The 18274-nt window shown below is 40.9% G+C and overlaps 1 protein-coding gene across 4 annotated transcripts in view; it reads right to left on the minus strand.

Moving 5' to 3' along the window:
• The window catches only part of Etl1 (SWI/SNF-related, matrix-associated actin-dependent regulator of chromatin, subfamily a, containing DEAD/H box 1), a 96931-nt gene that overhangs the window by 69448 nt on the left and 9209 nt on the right, over positions 1-18274 (minus strand). For 2 of the 4 annotated variants that reach the window (XM_070095147.1, XM_070095146.1), the window contains exons 4-6: positions 11227-11499; positions 6797-7266; positions 4142-4324 (exon numbers count right to left, since the gene is read on the minus strand). In XM_070095147.1, coding sequence (XP_069951248.1) covers positions 4142-4324; positions 6797-7266; positions 11227-11499 — 926 coding nt within the window. Of the gene's footprint in view, positions 1-4141; positions 4325-6796; positions 7270-11226; positions 11500-18274 lie in introns of all 4 variants that reach the window. The other 2 variants (XM_070095149.1, XM_070095148.1) reach the window with 2 other exon arrangements.

The following is an 18274-nucleotide window of genomic DNA, read 5'->3' on the forward strand; positions in this document are numbered from 1 at the left end:
GGGTAAAGGAGGTTTTGTGTGCGAGGGGCTTGGACTTCCAGCAGGCATGCGTGAGCGTGTTTGATAGGAGTGAATGGAGACAAATGGTTTTTAATACTTGACGTGCTGTTGGAGTGTGAGCAAAGTAACATTTATGAAGGGATTCAGGGAAACCGGCAGGCCGGACTTGAGTCCTGGAGATGGGAAGTACAGTGCCTGCACTCTGAAGGAGGGGTGTTAATGTTGCAGTTTAAAAACTGTAGTGTAAAGCACCCTTCTGGCAAGACAGTGATGGAGTGAATGATGGTGAAAGTTTTTCTTTTTCGGGCCACCCTGCCTTGGTGGGAATCGGCCAGTGTGATAATAATAAAAAAAATAACAAATAATAATGAAGATCTTAATATCACTGACTGTGAAAACGATTTAGGGTTCTGGTTAGGGGTAATCTTAAACCAAGACAACAGCGTGTAAGTGTTCACAATAAAGCAAATAGAATTCTTGGGTTCATATCAAGAAGCATAAATAACAGGTTTCCCAGGATATTCTTCAACTCTATATATCATTGGTTAGGTCTCATTTAGATTATGCTGCGCACCTTTGGTCACTATTACAGAATGGACATAAATATGTACCCTGGAAAACGTACAAAGAAGGATGACAAAGTTGATTTGATGTACATGTATCAGAAATTTTTCCTATGTGGATAGATTGAGGGCCCTGAATCTGCACTCTCTAGGAAAGCATAGAATTCGGACAAGAGCCGCAGCAATAGGTTCAAGTTGGAAAAATTTAGATTTAGAAAGGATATAGAAAAGCACTGGCTTGGTAATAGAGTTGTGTATGAGTGGAACAAAATCCAGAGTAGTGTCACTCAAGCAAAAACATTGTGTAGTTTTAAAAATAGGTTAGAGAAATACATGAGTGGATGTGGGTGGGTGTGACTGGCTTGGGCCAGTTGGTGACTTGGACCTGCCTAGCATGGACCAGTAGGCCTGCTGCAGTACTCCTTTCTTATGTTCTTATGTATTAAGGGTGTGACACCGTGAAACTAGAGTCAGGTTGATGGCCAAACCATAGCTCCAGTATGGTCAATGGTCAGAACTGAAATATAACTGGATGGATTATAACAAAGAATAATGAAAATTACACAAACTGAAAGTAAAAATGAACAATTAAATGTTACACATTCCTCCCAAGAATCTAAAATTAATATGGAATTCTGGAATATATGTGCAAATTTAAAAGAGGCTTGATTGAAGCTATAATAAAAAAAAAAATCCAAAGATCAAAGATGGAAAACTATTCACCAATACATACTTTCAATCACAAAGTTATAAACAACACCAATAATACATATTTTGAATCACAAAGTTATCAACTATGCCACTAATACATACTTGAGTCACAAAGCTAAACCCCAAGAGCCAGAATTATGAAATAAATGATGAAGGTTCAATATGTACACTGTATTAAGTCATGCAGAATAAAGGTTAAGTCACAAAACCAAAGCTGGAACAATTCACAACTAACCCATAAATTGAGGCTGAAACTAGTCATGACATGATAACAGTCCAAGACAAGCTATACACTGTCTAGAATCAAGCTAGTTCTTAAGTTAGTTGTAGACATATCTTAAATCACATATACAGAACATCAAGTTTTGAAAAAAAAAAAAAAAAAACATACAGTGGACCCTCGGTTATCAGCTGTTCCGAACATTGGCTTTTTGGCCGAAATTCTATCCCAGTTATCGGCCGTACTGGATGGGCAATAAATCATTCTTGAGCATATTAAGTGTCTTATTTTAGGTTAATATAGACATTTTCATTAATCCATCTATGATATTTTCTTCAAAATTATATAAGAAACACGTTACATAGTATATAAAAACATGCAATGTTTATATGTGATGTTTTTCTTATTTATTATCACACTGGCCGATTCCCACCAAGGCAGGGTGGCCCGAAAAAGAAAAACTTTCACCATCATTCACTCCATCACTGTCTTGCCAGAAGGCTGCTTTACACTACAGTTTTTAAACTGCAACATTAACACCCCCTCCTTCAGAGTGCAGGCACTGTACTTTCCATCTCCAGGGCTCAAGTCCGGCCTGCCGGTTTCCCTGAACCCCTTCATAAATGTTACTTTGCTCACACTCCAACAGCATGTCAAGTATTAAAAACCATTTGTCTCCATTCACTCCAATCAAACACGCTCACGCATGCTTGCTGGAAGTCCAAGCCCCTCGCACACAAAACCTCCTTTACCCCCTCCCTCCAACCTTTCCTAGGCCGACCCCTACCCCGCCTTCCTTCCACTACAGACTGATACACTCTTGAAGTCACTCTGTTTCGCTCCATTCTCTCTACATGTCCGAACCACCTCAACAACCCTTCCTCAGCCCTCTGGACAACAGTTTTGGTAATCCCGCACCTCCTCCTAACTTCCAAACTACGAATTCTCTGCATTATATTCACACCACACATTGCCCTCAGACATGACATCTCCACTGCCTCCAGCCTTCTCCTCGCTGCAACATTCATCACCCATGCTTCACACCCATATAAGAGCGTTGGTAAAACTATACTCTCATACATTCCCCTCTTTGCCTCCAAGGACAAAGTTCTTTTGTCTCCACAGACTAATAAGTGCACCACTCACCCTTTTCCCCTCATCAATTCTATGATTCACCTCATCTTTCATAGACCCATCCGCTGACACATCCACTCCCAAATATCTGAATACATTCACCTCCTCCATACTCTCTCCCTCCAATCTGATATCCAATCTTTCATCACCTAATCTTTTTGTTATACTCATAACCTTACTCTTTCCTGTATTCACTTTTAATTTTCTTCTTTTGCACACCCTACCAAATTCATCCACCAATCTCTGCAACTTTTCTTCAGAATCTCCCAAGAGCACAGTGTCATCAGCAAAGAGCAACTGTGACAACTCCCACTTTATGTGTGATTCTTTATCTTTTAACTCCACACCTCTTGCCAAGACCCTCGCATTTACTTCTCTTACAACCCCATCTATAAATATATTAAACAACCACGGTGACATCACACATCCTTGTCTAAGGCCTACTTTTACTGGGAAATAATTTCCCTCTTTCCTACATACTCTAACTTGAGCCTCACTATCCTCGTAAAAACTCTTCACTGCTTTCAGTAACCTACCTCCTACACCATACACCTGCAACATCTGCCACATTGCCCCTCTATGTTTAATAATAGTCACTCTTGGGCACACTGTCGTATTTTAGGTAAATATAGATATTTTCTATAATCCATCTATGATATTTTCTTCAAAATTATATAAGAAATACATCACATAGCATATAAACAAGCAATGCTTATATGCCATCGAGTAGAGAGTCGGATGGAGAGGAAACATTACGTTTTCTCCAATTCAACGTTAGAGAAAACTATGAATTTGGAGTCTCGCCCAGTGACCGCCCTTCATATGCATTTGTTTACAATTCTCGGCATGAATTATTCATTACTTCTCCCTTTGTTTATGCTGGCATCTAAAGGTAGTTGTTAGAAACTATTAAACTCAGTGAACATGGTAATAATATGGCTGTGTAGTGTAGCCCAGGGGGGGGCTACACTACACAGAGGGGAGAGGGAGTTAGGGATTCCCAACTCCCTCTCCCTTCCTGCCTTCTTCAAGATTTGTGCTTTATATTTATTTCTCATTGATTTCTGCATGTAAAACTATAGTTAATCTTTAAAAAATGTATTTTTTGTTAATATTTTTGGGTGTCTGAAATGGATTAATTGGATTTACATTAATTCTTATGGGTAATATTACTTTGGTTTTCGGCCTTTTCGGATTTAGGCCGACCTTCTGGAATGGATTACGACCGATAACCGAGGGTCCACTGTATATTCTACATGAGGAAGTGGAGAAGAATCCTTTCTCCATAAGCCATGGGTGTCACAAGAGACAACTAAAATGCTGGGAGAAAGTGGTTAGTAATCCCTTCTCCTGTATAAATTAATTTTAAAAGGAAGACAAACATTATGAAAGCATTTTTTTCTTTTTTTGTGTCACCCTGCCTTGGTGGGAGATGGCTGGTATGTTAAAAAAAAAAAAAATCACATATGTGGAGTTTAACATCCCATACTGCATAAACTATGATGTGACTTACCATTTTCTCCATATATGGATACACTTTCTCCCACATTTCAATGAATTTTTCAATTATTTCATCATCTGGCATGCTAGATGAATCTTCTGAAGCACTATTGTGGCCATTTAGCTGTTGTTTTTTAGCTGGAGGTGTTATATCTTCATCTTCATCACTGGAAACAAGTCGAGCACGTTTAACAACCTGCGAGAAAAAATAAGCTGTGATCAGAAATATTACTGGAATAAAGAATTTTTCATGAAGAAACTGGACTGCTACCTACTTCAAGTGCCTGATCATCCAGGCTGTGAGAGTTATGTAGGCTTAAGGGCTACTAGTAGCAACAGCCTGGTTCACCAGCTGCCAAGCAGCAATACAAATGTGGGAGATATAATTATTCTTTGCACTATTGCATTTTGTACCATTGTTTTCTAAGCTAAGTTGTTTGTAAGTTGACAAACCAGGAATGCATCACATTTGTAAGTTGGTGACCAGTGTCCCACCACTCCCCTCCCCGACATACAAACAAAATTTAAGGACTCATTCTCTATTTTTTATACAGGGCATTTTTTTCCAAATACATACTGTACTACTCTCATATTCCTGTTCATTACTCTGCCATCTCTTACTACTTAAAATTTTAATACTTCCAGGGCCTGCATTCTGCATATAAGCAACACACACAAATCAGGGTCAGTTTCTAAATACAGTAGTACAATAAGATTATTGATGGTCCCTAATATTGACAACAAAAATGTTTAGGAAGATTTTCTAGATTTTCTGATAATTTGAAATGAAATTGTATACTACAGGCATACTTCACTAATATTTTGGGTTAGGCTCCAGACTGCCACCATAAAGAGAGTATCACCTTAAAGTGAGTCACAGCCTTTTTTTTCACTTGCCAGTGCATATAAAAGCCAAAAAACATGTTTACACTTTCATTTATTAAGTGCACAATAGAACTAAGCCTAAAAAACATACAGAAGTAAAATTAATGATTTTTTTTGAAAACTGCAGAAAACCATCGCCAAGAGCAAGAGAGGAGCCAAAATCATAAATGTGACTATAATTGAAAAGCGCTGTGTTAGCAAAGTGCTCTAAAGCAAGCACTGTATTAACGAGGTGTGCCTGTACAGTATTTTTTTTTTTTTTATTATCACACTGGCCGATTCCCACCAAGGCAGGGTGGCCCGAAAAAGAAAAACTTTCACCATCATTCACTCCATCACTGTCTTGCCAGAAGGGTGCTTTACACTACAGTTTTTAAACTGCAACATTAACACCCCTCCTTCAGAGTGCAGGCACTGTACTTCCCATCTCCAGGACTCAAGTCCGGCCTGCCGGTTTCCCTGAACCCCTTCATAAATGTTACTTTGCTCACACTCCAACAGCACGTCAAGTATTAAAAACCATTTGTCTCCATTCACTCCTATCAAACACGCTCACGCATGCCTGCTGGAAGTCCAAGCCCCTCGCACACAAAACCTCCTTTACCCCCTCCCTCCAACCTTTCCTAGGCCGACCCCTACCCCACCTTCCTTCCACTACAGACTGATACACTCTTGAAGTCAAACTGTTTCGCTCCATTCTCTCTACATGTCCGAACCACCTCAACAACCCTTCCTCAGCCCTCTGGACAACAGTTTTGGTAATCCCGCACCTCCTCCTGACTTCCAAACTACGAATTCTCTGCATTATATTCACACCACACATTGCCCTCAGACATGACATCTCCACTGCCTCCAGACTTCTCCTCGCTGCAACATTCATCACCCATGCTTCACACCCATATAAGAGCGTTGGTAAAACTATACTCTCATGCAGTCCCCTCTTTGCCTCCAAGGACAAAGTTCTTTGTCTCCACAGACTCCTAAGTGCACCACTCACCCTTTTCCCCTCATCAATTCTATGATTCACCTCATCTTTCATAGACCCATCCGCTGACACGTCCACTCCCAAATATCTGAACACATTCACCTCCTCCATACTCTCTCCCTCCAATCTGATATCCAATCTTTCATCACCTAATCTTTTTGTTATCCTCATAACCTTACTCTTTCCTGTATTCACTTTTAATTTTCTTCTTTTGCATACCCTACCAAATTCATCCACCAATCTCTGCAACTTCTCTTCAGAATCTCCCAAGAGCACAGTGTCATCAGCAAAGAGCAACTGTGAGAACTCCCACTTTATGTGTGATTCTTTATCTTTTAACATGGTACAGTATTGTACCATGATTATTAATGTTGCCCTATTTGAAAATTACTCTATATCTCACTGCAACCCAAACTGTAATATAGCCTATCCTCACTTAACAATGGGGTTTCTAAGAGTAGGTCGGTAAGCAAAAAGCTTACCTGTAGTGGGTTTGTGTGAACCACCTTCGGACATTTTTTTAATATCACATTTGCACCATTTATAACATTTCTAGTATATTTTTAAATGATTATAGTAGTGTACTGTATACTGTAATAAACAAAATAGAGGAAATCAGCTCTAATACACATTACTTAGGTTTGCATACTGGTTGGAGAGCTTGTAGTAAGTCCGAGTGGTTGGTAAACGAGTACATCGCTAAGTGAGGAGAGGCTGTATACGCTTTTTACAATTTACAGATACAGGTCAAAGTCCTTCAGGCACTTAAAATGAATCTGTCTAAAAAAATTTACATACCTTCATTCTAACAAGTGGCCCATCCTGGCTGTCCTGTTCAGCATCTGAGATATTTACTGCCTTCGTTGTTGGTGACATCTTGTTGACTAGCCTCTTCACTGACATGCCACCCAAGGGGCTGTCAGATGATAAATCATCATCATCTTTCTCACCATTATCATTCTCTTCATCATCATTATCATCATCCTCATCATCATCATCATCCTCATCATCATCATCATCATCATCAACCTCAGTATTGCTACTTTCCTCATCTTCCTTTGAAACTGGACTTGGAGCATCAACGAAAAGTGGTCTGGACAATATACGAGACCGAATATCCGATGGCCTCATTATAATTTTTTTCCGAGATGTATCAGAGGTGACATCAGATGGTCCCATAATGACTTTTCTTGGGGAGTTACGATTTGAGTCATCCATGTCTTTCTTAAAATTTCTCAGTGATACTTGGCTTGTGTTTCCTTTCTGGTCTGCTTAAATAAATAATACAAATCATTGAGATCTTAACTTTAGCACCTAAATTGCCTACATTAAATATTAACTGGACATTAGATACATGGTGGTGCTAGAGGCACCAGCCTGTGAGGTGTTTTGGTCCAGCCTGTGGCATGTTTTGATTTAGCCTGAGGCATCTTTTGATCCAACCTGTGGCATGTTTTGATCCAGCTTGTGGCATGTTTTGATTCAGTCTGAGGCATGCTTTGATCCAGCTTGCATGCTAATAGTCAAGTTTTTTTTTTATTATTTATTATCACACTGGCCGATTCCCACCAAGGCAGGGTGGCCCGAAAAAGAAAAACTTTCACCATCATTCACTCCATCACTGTCTTGCCAGAAGGGTGCTTTACACTACAGTTTTTAAACTGCAACATTAACACCCCTCCTTCAGAGTGCAGGCACTGTACTTCCCATCTCCAGGACTCAAGTCCGGCCTGCCGGTTTCCCTGAATCCCTTCATAAATGTTACTTTGCTCACACTCCAACAGCACGTCAAGTATTAAAAACCATTTGTCAAGTTTATGAAGCCTTTAATATTCCTACATAGTAGGCATATAAAATACTGAACAATGTACCACAGAGGCCAGATCAAAATATGCCAAGCCCAGACGTTTTCCATGCCTGTACAGTACTAGGCTACACAGTAGAGGAAACACAGCACCAGGTGCAGTCAAACAATACTGTAGTTCAAACCGCTCCCTTCCTCGCTAAACCTCCCATAAAACATTTATAAAGTAATTTTCACTTTCTGTTAATTTATATTTTTAACAAAATTTACTAGTACTCAAAACAAAAGCCTCTGACAAGCATCTAAGACCTGCCCTTGTGGGTAATATGCCTTATAAACACACTTTACCATTTATCTTTCTTATATGTCACGGTGTACATCATTCATTTTCTCTTCCAAACTTCCAAAGATTCTACCTCACATTTTTCTTCTAAAGAAAAAAAAAAAGGCAAAACAGCTATTGAATGAGTGATGGTGAGTGTGCTTCCTTCCCTCAGGTTGCTCTACCTTGGTGCCAGAATGGCCGATGTGGTTAAAAAAATAAATTTCCCAGAAAGACTTGTTTCATGCCGCAGAATTTTCTTGTAAAAGCTTCAGCTACAATTATGAAGAATTGTTTGATATTGATTATTTTTTAATAAGCCAGTTTATCATCATTAACTCATTGTTATTAGCATGCAAATATAACAAAATAATATACCTCTTACTAGAATAATGTATGTTTACTTTCTTCTATACCATTATAATTTACACATTCTAAACTATGTTTGCTAAAGATGAAAGTTAGTTCACAACCACAAACTTTTAAATGCGTTTTCTACAATTTTTTTTTTTTTTTTTTTTTTTTACTTTTGTCACTTGTCCACTTGGCACCTCTAATGATAAAGCAATTTCACCGCCACTAACCTTAGCAAAATGGACATGAATATATTCAAATAAGATACTTTTATTGTAAGCATTTAGGTACTTCATAGGTAGTAGGTTTGTAAACAGCAGCCACCCAGGGAGGTACTACCATCCTGCTAAGTGAGTGTAAAATGAAAGCCTGTAATTGTTTTACATGATTGTAGGACTGTTAGTGTCTTTTGTATGTCTCATAAACATGCAAGATTTCAGGTACGTCTTGCTCCTTCTACTTACACTTAGGTCACACTACACATACATCTCCAAGCATATACACACCTCTCTGGGTTTTCTTCTATTTTCTTTCTAGCTCTTGTTCTTGTTTATTTCCTCTTATTTCCATGGGGAAGTGGAACAGAATTCTTCCTCCGTAAGCCATGTGTGTTGTAAGAGGCAGCTAAAATGCCGGGAGCAAGGGGCTAGTAACCCCTTCTCCTGTATATATTACTAAATGTAGAAGGAGAAACTTTTGTGTTTCCTTATGGACCGCCCCGCCTCGGTGGGATACGGCCGGTGTGTTGAAAGAGATTTAGGTACTTGAACCTTGAACACTTCAAGTACATAAAGGAGTATGAGAGAAAGCAGGCTATATATAGGGGCAAGAGAGTGTAGTAGTAGTGTAATAATAAGTGGTAACAGTTGGTTAAGGATGCAGAGTCTTTAACTGACAACTACAGTTACTACTTCCAATTACTATTAATACCACCACTACTACAACTACTACCACTACTGCACTATCCTGCTGCTACATACAGCCTGCCTCCTCTCATACTCCTTGTGTATTTGAGGTAATTAAGGTCCAAGGATCAAAATGTTTAACTAAAGGTGAACTAAGTCAATGCATTCATATGCAATACATTTCACACAAAGCAATTTCACATTATCTGGTCTAAAGTTAGGAGGCAAGACCATCAGCTAATCCTTCACAAACTCATATACAGTAGGTAACTACATTATATCTCCATGGGGAAGTGGAACAGAATTCTCCCTCCATAAGCCATGCGTGTTGTAAGAGGCGGCTAAAATGCTGGGAGCAAGGGGCTAGTAACCCTTTCTCCTGTATAAATTACTAAATTTAAAAAGAGAAACTTTTGTTTTCCTTTTTGGGCCACCCTGCCTCGGTGGGATACGGCCGATGTGTTGAAAGATTCATGGTAAAGCACTAAACCCAAGGGATCATGAAATACTTAGGGAATGTGAGATAACTAGGTCTGATCCAAACAAGTGAAGGGTAGCTCCAGTTCTTTGAATCAAGAACCCTTCCCCAGTATCGACTACCCCTTTGAAGGGAGTGATATTATAAGAGGTGATAAGGAAGAACTCTAAACTATAGACCAGTCTCACTCAAGACTGTTGCCAAAACCTTATGCAAAGCCACAAGATGGGCACCCACTGCCTTTCAGTCTGTGACCCACAAACATGTTACATGCCTATTAGATGACTATCGGTAATACAAATGATCCAAAATTGCAGAAACTGTTTGGCCAATATTATGTCTGGGCAGAGGTGCCAATCTCTTCTAAAAAAGAAAAAGTCCTCAAAATTAATTAACTAAACCCACATGTCAAAAGCAATCATATTCCTGTAAACAAAACAAGCAGCACACAACTATAAGTATTACTCAGGAAATGAAAAAAGAGCAACACACAGAACAAGAGGATGCATTACAACAAAAATGTAGAGTATGCAGACCTAACAATACTGCAAAGAAACCAAACAAAATGAAATACTATAAGAGATAAATTTAAGCAAAATATACAAAAGATCAACAACATGCAGTAAGCAGCGCCCCAGCAAATGTGAAATCTTGAATTGAGGAGTCTTCTCCCCTGCAAAAGGGTTATGCCTGATAGTTTCCAAGTCTCGTGCAGCAAAAGCCAGAGCCAGTTCCAAGAGTTTATACACATTCAAAACTTATTTCCCACTATACAACAGTATACAAATGGTAATCAAGGTTCATTTCACTCATTTTCTTAAGAATTTTTATTTTTATTTTTTTACCTCAATGGCTATCTCTTGTCAAAGAAGAGTGACCCAAAGAAGGAAACACATTCACCATCATTCAAAAAGTATGCTGACATCACAATTCGGTAAATGCCCAAACCACCTAAACAACTCCTCAGCCCTCCGAATTATACCTCTGGTGACCCCACACCCTCTTTTAAATTCTACACTCTGAACCCTTTGCATAATATTCATACCAAACATTGTTCTCAAACACATGCAGTAATTAACAGCTTTTGAGTTAGAGTAGAATCAAAAGGCTTACTGCCAACAATAGTGAAGGAAAAACATGTTTGCAGGAGTTCTCATTGGCCCAATGTTTTGATTTGTTAAGATCTTTATCAAGTCATAACTTGATATAAATCTTAACACATCAAAATGTTGTCCCAATGAAAGCCCTTTCTGCAACCATCTCTTCTTTACTTTTTTCAAAGAAAAGTTACATAAACTATCACAGTGTAAATAGCAACAATTATCATTTATACTGCACTTTAAAAACTAAATCAATACCACACACCTTTTTTATAATTATATCTATCAATTTTCTGAGCTGAAGTTTCATCCTCACTTGTGTCCCCACCCACAGTTAGTTGTTTACTGTGATCCCTTAATGATGCTGTTGATGTGGGCGGAGTTGAATGTCGAAAAGAAACAACAGTCGACGGTTTATTCACTAAAGTAACTGAGGTGAAATTACAGTTTCGTGATTTGAGGACTAAATCTCTGGCTGCACCATCATATGACTTTCTTGGGATAGAAGATTTTAAAACTGGACTAGTTGAGCCCTCGGCTGAAAGGAGAAATTGAGAGGGGATATATTCCACTGTATCACTCTTATAAGAACGATTTAAATTTAAACTTGTAATAAATGAGGTGCTAGATCCTGAGTATAAATACAGTGGAACCTCTACTATCCAGCACCTAACTGCAGCCCTCAAGATTCTGTGCATTTGTGTGGCAGGGAAGCAATTGAATCATAAGCAGGCAAGATGAACAGTAAGTCTGGAATTGTTGCTAATACTGTTATTGGGAGAGAGAGAGAGAGAGAGAGAGAGAGAGAGAGAGAGAGAGAGAGAGAGGGAGAGAGAGGGAGAGAGAGGGAGAGAGAGGGAGAGAGAGGGAGAGAGAGGGAGAGAGAAGGAGAGAGAGGGAGAGAGAGGGAGAGAGAGGAGAGAGAGGGAGAGAGAGAGGAGAGAGAGGAGGGAGAGAGAGGGGGAGAGAGGGAGAGAGAGGAGAGAGGGAGAGAGAGGAGAGAGAGGGAGAGAGAGGGAGAGAGGGAGAGAGAGGAGAGAGAGAGGGAGAGAGAGGGAGAGAGAGGGAGAGAGGAGGAGAGAGAGAGGAGAGAGAGGAGAGAGAGGAGAGGAGGGAGAGGGAGAGAGAGGAGGAGAGAGAGGGAGAGAGAGGGGAGAGAGGGAGAGAGAGGAGAGAGAGGGAGAGAGAGGGAGAGAGAGGGAGAGAGAGGGGGAGGGGGAGAGGGGAGAGAGGAGAGAGGGGGAGAGGAGAGAGTCAGTGGTGACAATAAGGCAGGAGGAGGTGCATTTCCTTCTAAATCACTTGACCAGGAAAGGCAGGGCCCAGACAAGTTGAGCCCAAGATTGTTGAGAAGATGTGCAGACGAGCTAGCAGCACCTCTAACTCGCATCTTTCAGCACTGCCTAGTAGTGCAAATGGCCCTCTCCATGGAAAGAGGCAAATGTAGTCCCTGTTCACAAAAAGAAGAGCAGAGCAGAAATCAGCAACTACAGACCAGTGTCACCCTGTCAATCACTGGTAAGATCCTTGAGACAATAATCTCAAGACAAAAGACAGATTTTTTTACTACCACTCACTACTTTGTGATCGTCAATATGGTTTCAGGAAAGGTTACTCTGCTGCTGATCTGTTGTTAAACCTTCCACTAAGTGGCACCAGTCACTGGATGAATCCAAAGTCAGCTGTGTGGTAGCACTGGGCATTGCTGGCGCTCGACCGGGGTGGCACCAGGGCCTCTTAGCAAAACTTCAAGCACTGGGAATTGCAGGCTCTACGCTATGTCTCCTCAGTGATTACCTTCATGGTAGATTCTAAGTGTAGTCCTCAATGGAACGGAATCAGCAAGGCATCCTATTGGGGCAAGTGCCCACAAGGAAGTGTGCTGGGTCCACTGTTATGGAATGTCTACTTCAACGACCTTCTTCATCTCATCCCAGAATCACATGCATATGCAGACGACTGTACACTGACATTCACTTATCCAAGAGAAGAAATGCCAGCTGCTCTAGTTACATCAATCACCAGCTGAGAGCATATCAGCTTGGGGAAATAGATGGCAAGTAACATTTGCACCTGAGAAAACGCAAATGATGATCGCCTCTAGGCACCATGATGGTAATGCTGTGCAGTAGTAAGGATGAATGGGACGATGTTGGCACCTGGAGAAGAAGTTGATATCCTTGGGGTGAAATTTGACTCCAAACCAACCATGAAGAACCATGTTGTAAATCTTGCAAACAAGGCAGCCAGGAAGCTTACAGCACTTCCGATCTCATCTGCTTGACAGTAGGTGCAAGATCCTGCACGAGGCACAAGTACGCCACACCTTGAGTATGCTCCACTTTCTTGGTTTGCCTGCCCCTCTCATCTGCATCGCTTGACAGAGTAGAGAACAGAGCAAGACGCCTCATCTCTCGCCTGGACCCATCCTGATAGATCTGTCATTTCAGCAGAGCCTTCAACATAGGAGGGATGTGGGTGGCCTACTGTTATGTACAAGGCCAATATTGTCAAAATACACACTTGATCCACTTCTGAGGACAGCGGAAAATGCTTTTATGCCACAAGACGGCAGAAAGCAGCAACTTCACTCTGGCTGTACCTCTCCAGAACATCACTCCATCTGAGATCATACATACCCAGGATGACTCGAGTATGGAACACATTCGAAGCATAATGATGTCAACGAGATAACGCTGTTGATCAAATGAAAATGCTGGCCCACAGATGGCTCCAACTTCATCCTGTTCCTACTTGTATGTCTCATAACAATAAAAATAGCTTCAAATGAGCTGATGTAGGTAATAGCCTTAGCTTACAAAAGTTAGGAATCCTTAACCTGTAAATAGCTGTCAATAAAGCTAGGATCCTTAACCTTGTCAAACCCTGTAAAAAAAAAAAAAGAGGAGAGAGAGGAGAGAGGAGAGAGAGAGAGAGAGAGAGAGGAGAGAGAGAGGAGAGAGAGAGAGAGAGAGAGGAGAGAGAGAGAGGAGAGAGAGAGGAGAGAGAGAGGGAGAGAGAGAGGAGAGAGAGAGGAGAGAGAGAGGAGAGAGAGAGAGGAGAGAGAGAGGGAGAGAGAGAGGGAGAGAGAGGGAGAGAGAGAGGAGAGAGAGAGGGAGAGAGAGAGGGAGAGAGAGAGGGAGAGAGGGGAGAGAGAGAGGGAGAGAGAGAGAGAGAGAGAGAGAGAGAGAGAGAGAGAGTGAGAGAGAGAGGGAGAGAGAGAGAGGAGAGAGAGGAGAGAGAGGAGAGAGAGAGGAGGAGAGAGGAGAGAGGAGAGAGAGAGGGAGAGAGAGAGAGGGAGAGAGAGAGAGGGAGAGAGAGAGGGAGAGACGGAGGGAGAGAGGGAGGGAGAGAGAGAGAGTGAGAGAGGGAGAGAGAGTGAGAGAGAGGGAGAGAGAGAGAGAGAGAGAGAGAGAGAGAGAGAGAGAGAGAGAGAGAGAGAGAGAGAGAGAGAGAGAGAGAGAGAGAGAGAGAGGGAGAGGGAGAGGGAGAGGGAGAGGGAGAGGGAGAGGGAGAGGGAGAGGGAGAGGGAGAGAGGGAGAGGGAGAGGGAGAGGGAGAGGGAGAGAGATCCACTTCGAGGACAGCGCGAAACAAGCTTTTATGCCACAAGACGGGCAGAAAGCAGCAACTTCACTCTGGCTGTACCCTTCTCCAGAACATCACTCCATCTGAGATCATACATACCCAGGATGACTCGAGTATGGAACACATTCGTTCAGCATAATGATGTCAACGAGATAACGTCAGTTGATCAAATGAAAATGCTGGCCCACAGATGGCTCCAACTTCATCCTGTTCCCTACTTGTATGTCTCATAACAATAAAAATGCTTTCAAATGAGCTGATGTAGGTAACAGCTCTTAGCTTGTCAATAAAGTTAGGAATCCTTAACCTGTAAATAGCTTGTCAATAAAGCTAGGGATCCTTAACCTTGTCAAACCATGTGTAAAAAAAAAAAAAAAAAAAAAAAAAAAAAAAAAAAAAAAAAAAAAAGAGAGAGAGAGAGAGAGAGATTCTTGAGCAAGGTTTTACTCTGACAATATTTTGCTCAGAGTTGAGCTTAATCAGGTCACAACTTAATAAAGCATAACAATGAACAAAGAAGTTGTCAAAATAATGACTTGCTCTATAAACTCACTAATATAATCATTGGCACCATCTGTCAGTCAAACCAAAGCATTATTATCCTCATGGAAAGGTGCTAAACATACTGGAGTCATAAAGGACATGAGAGGACATCCTTTGCAGTGTTTTTTACTAGTAGAGGTCTGCAGAGAGAACACAGATTCTTCATTAGCAAAACCTTAGTACACGAACCACCACCCACCCACCACACCTACGCCTCTAGGGTTATGATATTTCTTTGCTCTCACCATCAACAAGTGTACTGTGATAACTTTTTAAGAAAAAGTTCTTAAACACCTAATAAGCATAAGAGGCCTTTGTTAATGCTGGACAATAAAGCCAAATTTCTCATGCATTTGGATAGGTGAGTACAGCATCAGTGTACAAATTTATAAGACAAAAGGTAGAAATTATTAAAAACTTCTTCAGACATAACCCTCTAAACATAAACTTTCTCTTTTAACACATTCCAGCTGTCTCCCACTGAGGTCGTGTGACCTGACAAAGACAAAAAAAACTCACTGTCCCTCATTCAATCACTGTCTTGCCTAAGTGTGCTGACATTACGGTCCTGATGCCCCTCCAAAATGCAACATCCCCACCCCCTCATTCATAAAGTATATGGAATGTACTTCCACCTCTAGGACTCATGTCTGGCTAACTGGTTTCCCTGAATCCCTTCATAAATATTACCTTGCTTACACAAGAACAGCACATCAAATCATAAACAACACTTGCCTCCACTCACTTGTGAGCAAGATTTGTCTCACACAAGCCAACAGGCTTGTGTGAGGCACAAAGGGTGATTCAGACACTTTATGCAGAACAATGTAGGAATGGTTTAAACATGCTACATCAGTTGACCAAATGATCAGAGGATCAATGTTCCTAAATAAAGTTGAAGAATTTCAACATAATAATGGAGGAAGCATGGACTGAATGAGACTAGAAGTGACACCACAGCATGTGTATATCTTTTATTTTTTTATTAACACATCGGCCGTTTCCCACCAAGGCAGGGTGGCCCGAAAAAGAAAAACTTTCACCATTCACTCCATCACTGTTTTGCCAGAGGTGTGCTTACAGTACAGTTATAAAACTGCAACATTAATACCCTTCCTTCAGAGTGCAGACACTGTACAGTGGAACCCCGGATTTCATACTTAATCCGTTCCAGAAGATCATTCTAAATCTGAAACGTACGAAAATCCGAAGTAATATTTCCCATAAGAAATAATGTATATCGAATTAATCCATTCCAAACACCCAAAAATATTGACAAAAAAATCATTTTTTAAAGAATACCTATAATTTTACATACAGAAAACATTAAGAAATAAATATAAAGCACTAACTTTAATGATAAATGAACATTACATACCTTTATTGAAGACTCTTGTTGGCGTATTGAAGAAGGCAAGGAGGGGAGAGAGAGTTGAGGTTAGTGTTTGGAAGGGGAATCCCCCTCCATAAGGACTTCAGATATCAAAGCCCTCTCTGGGGTTACTTCCCTTCTTTATCTTTTACTGTCACTGGACCCCTGTCACACTAAAAGTCTGTCCAGAGAGCTCTGTTTCTGGCATCTCTTTAAGATTTGCCTAAAATGGGACAAGGTATTGTCACTGAACATGTTGCAAATACAGCTTGTATCAGCTTGGTCAGGGTGATATTCTTCAACAAAAGTTTGCACCTCATTCCATTTTGCACAAATGTCCTTAATCACTGACGAAGGCACCTTCTCCCCTCTCTCCTCCTCCTCCTCTAAAGCAATTTCCTCAGCTGCAATCTGTTGCTGTTCCAGTTGAAAGTCTTGCTAAATGTACGCCACTTTCGCATTTTTCTACAATCTCTTTCTTGAATTCTATCATGTTCTCACTTTCTTTACCAAAGGGCTGACACTAGGAACTTCCTTTGGGCCCATGGTGGCTTATTTCACAGTCTTAATCAATAAACAAGCACAAAATTTGCAAAATGTTTCAGATGAATGGTCACTCAACCAATGACAGAGCCAGACTGAGGCTGTGTCCCAGTGGGCGGACACGTCTGATATGTAAGATTCCCGGGACAAGGTACGAAATCCAGAGCAAAATTTCGCCCAAAAAAGTGTTCCAAATCTGAAACATTTGATATCCGGTGCATGCGAAATCTGGGATTCCACTGTACTTACCATCTCCAGGACTCAAGTCCAGCCTGCCCATTTCCCTGAATCACTTCATAAATGCTACCTTGCTCACACTCCAACAGCACATCAAGTCCTAAAAACCATTTGTCTCCATTCACTCCTATCAAATATGCTCATGCATGCTTGCTGAAAGTAAAAAACCCCTAGCACACAAAACCTCCTTTATCCCCTACTGCCAAACTATCCTAGGCCAACCCCTACCAAGCCTTCCCTCCACTACAGATTTATACATTCTTGAAGTCATTCTATTTTGTTCTATCCTCCGAACTACCTCAACAGCCCCTCAGCTCTCTGGATAATAGTTTTGGTAATCTTGCACCTCCTCCTAATTTCCAAACTATGAATTCTCTGCATTATCTTCACACCACACATTGACCTCAGACATGACATACTACTGCCTCCAGCCTTCTCCTTGTTTCAACATTCACCACCATGCTTCACACCCACAAAAGTGTTGGTATAACTATACTCTCAAATTCCCCTCTTTGTTTCCATGGACAAAGTTCTTTGTCTCCACAGACTCCTAAGTGCACCACTCACCCTTTTTCCCTCATCAATTCTATTATTCATCTCATCCTTCATAGACCCATCTCCTGACACATCCACTCCTAAATACATGTATCTGAATACATTCACCTCCTCCATACTCTCTTCCTGCAACCTGATATCCAATCTTTCGTCACAAAATTTTTTTTTGTTATCCTCATCACCTTACTCTTTCTTATATTCACTTTTAATTTTCTTCCTTTACATACCCTACCAAACTCATCCACCAACCTCTGCAACTTCTGTTCAGAATCTCTCAAAAGCACAGTGTCATCAGCAAAGAGCAACTGTGACAACTCCCACTGTGTGTTAGATTCTTTATCTTTTAACCCCACACCTCTTGCCAACACCCGCGCATTCACTTCTCTACAACCCCATCTATAAATACAGTGGACCCCCGGTTTTCGTAATTAATCCATTCCAGAGAGAGAGTGACAAATTCTGAATTTTTTTTCCCC

Source organism: Cherax quadricarinatus, chromosome 49 (genome assembly GCF_038502225.1).
Source record: "Cherax quadricarinatus isolate ZL_2023a chromosome 49, ASM3850222v1, whole genome shotgun sequence".
Lineage (NCBI taxonomy): Eukaryota > Metazoa > Arthropoda > Malacostraca > Decapoda > Parastacidae > Cherax > Cherax quadricarinatus.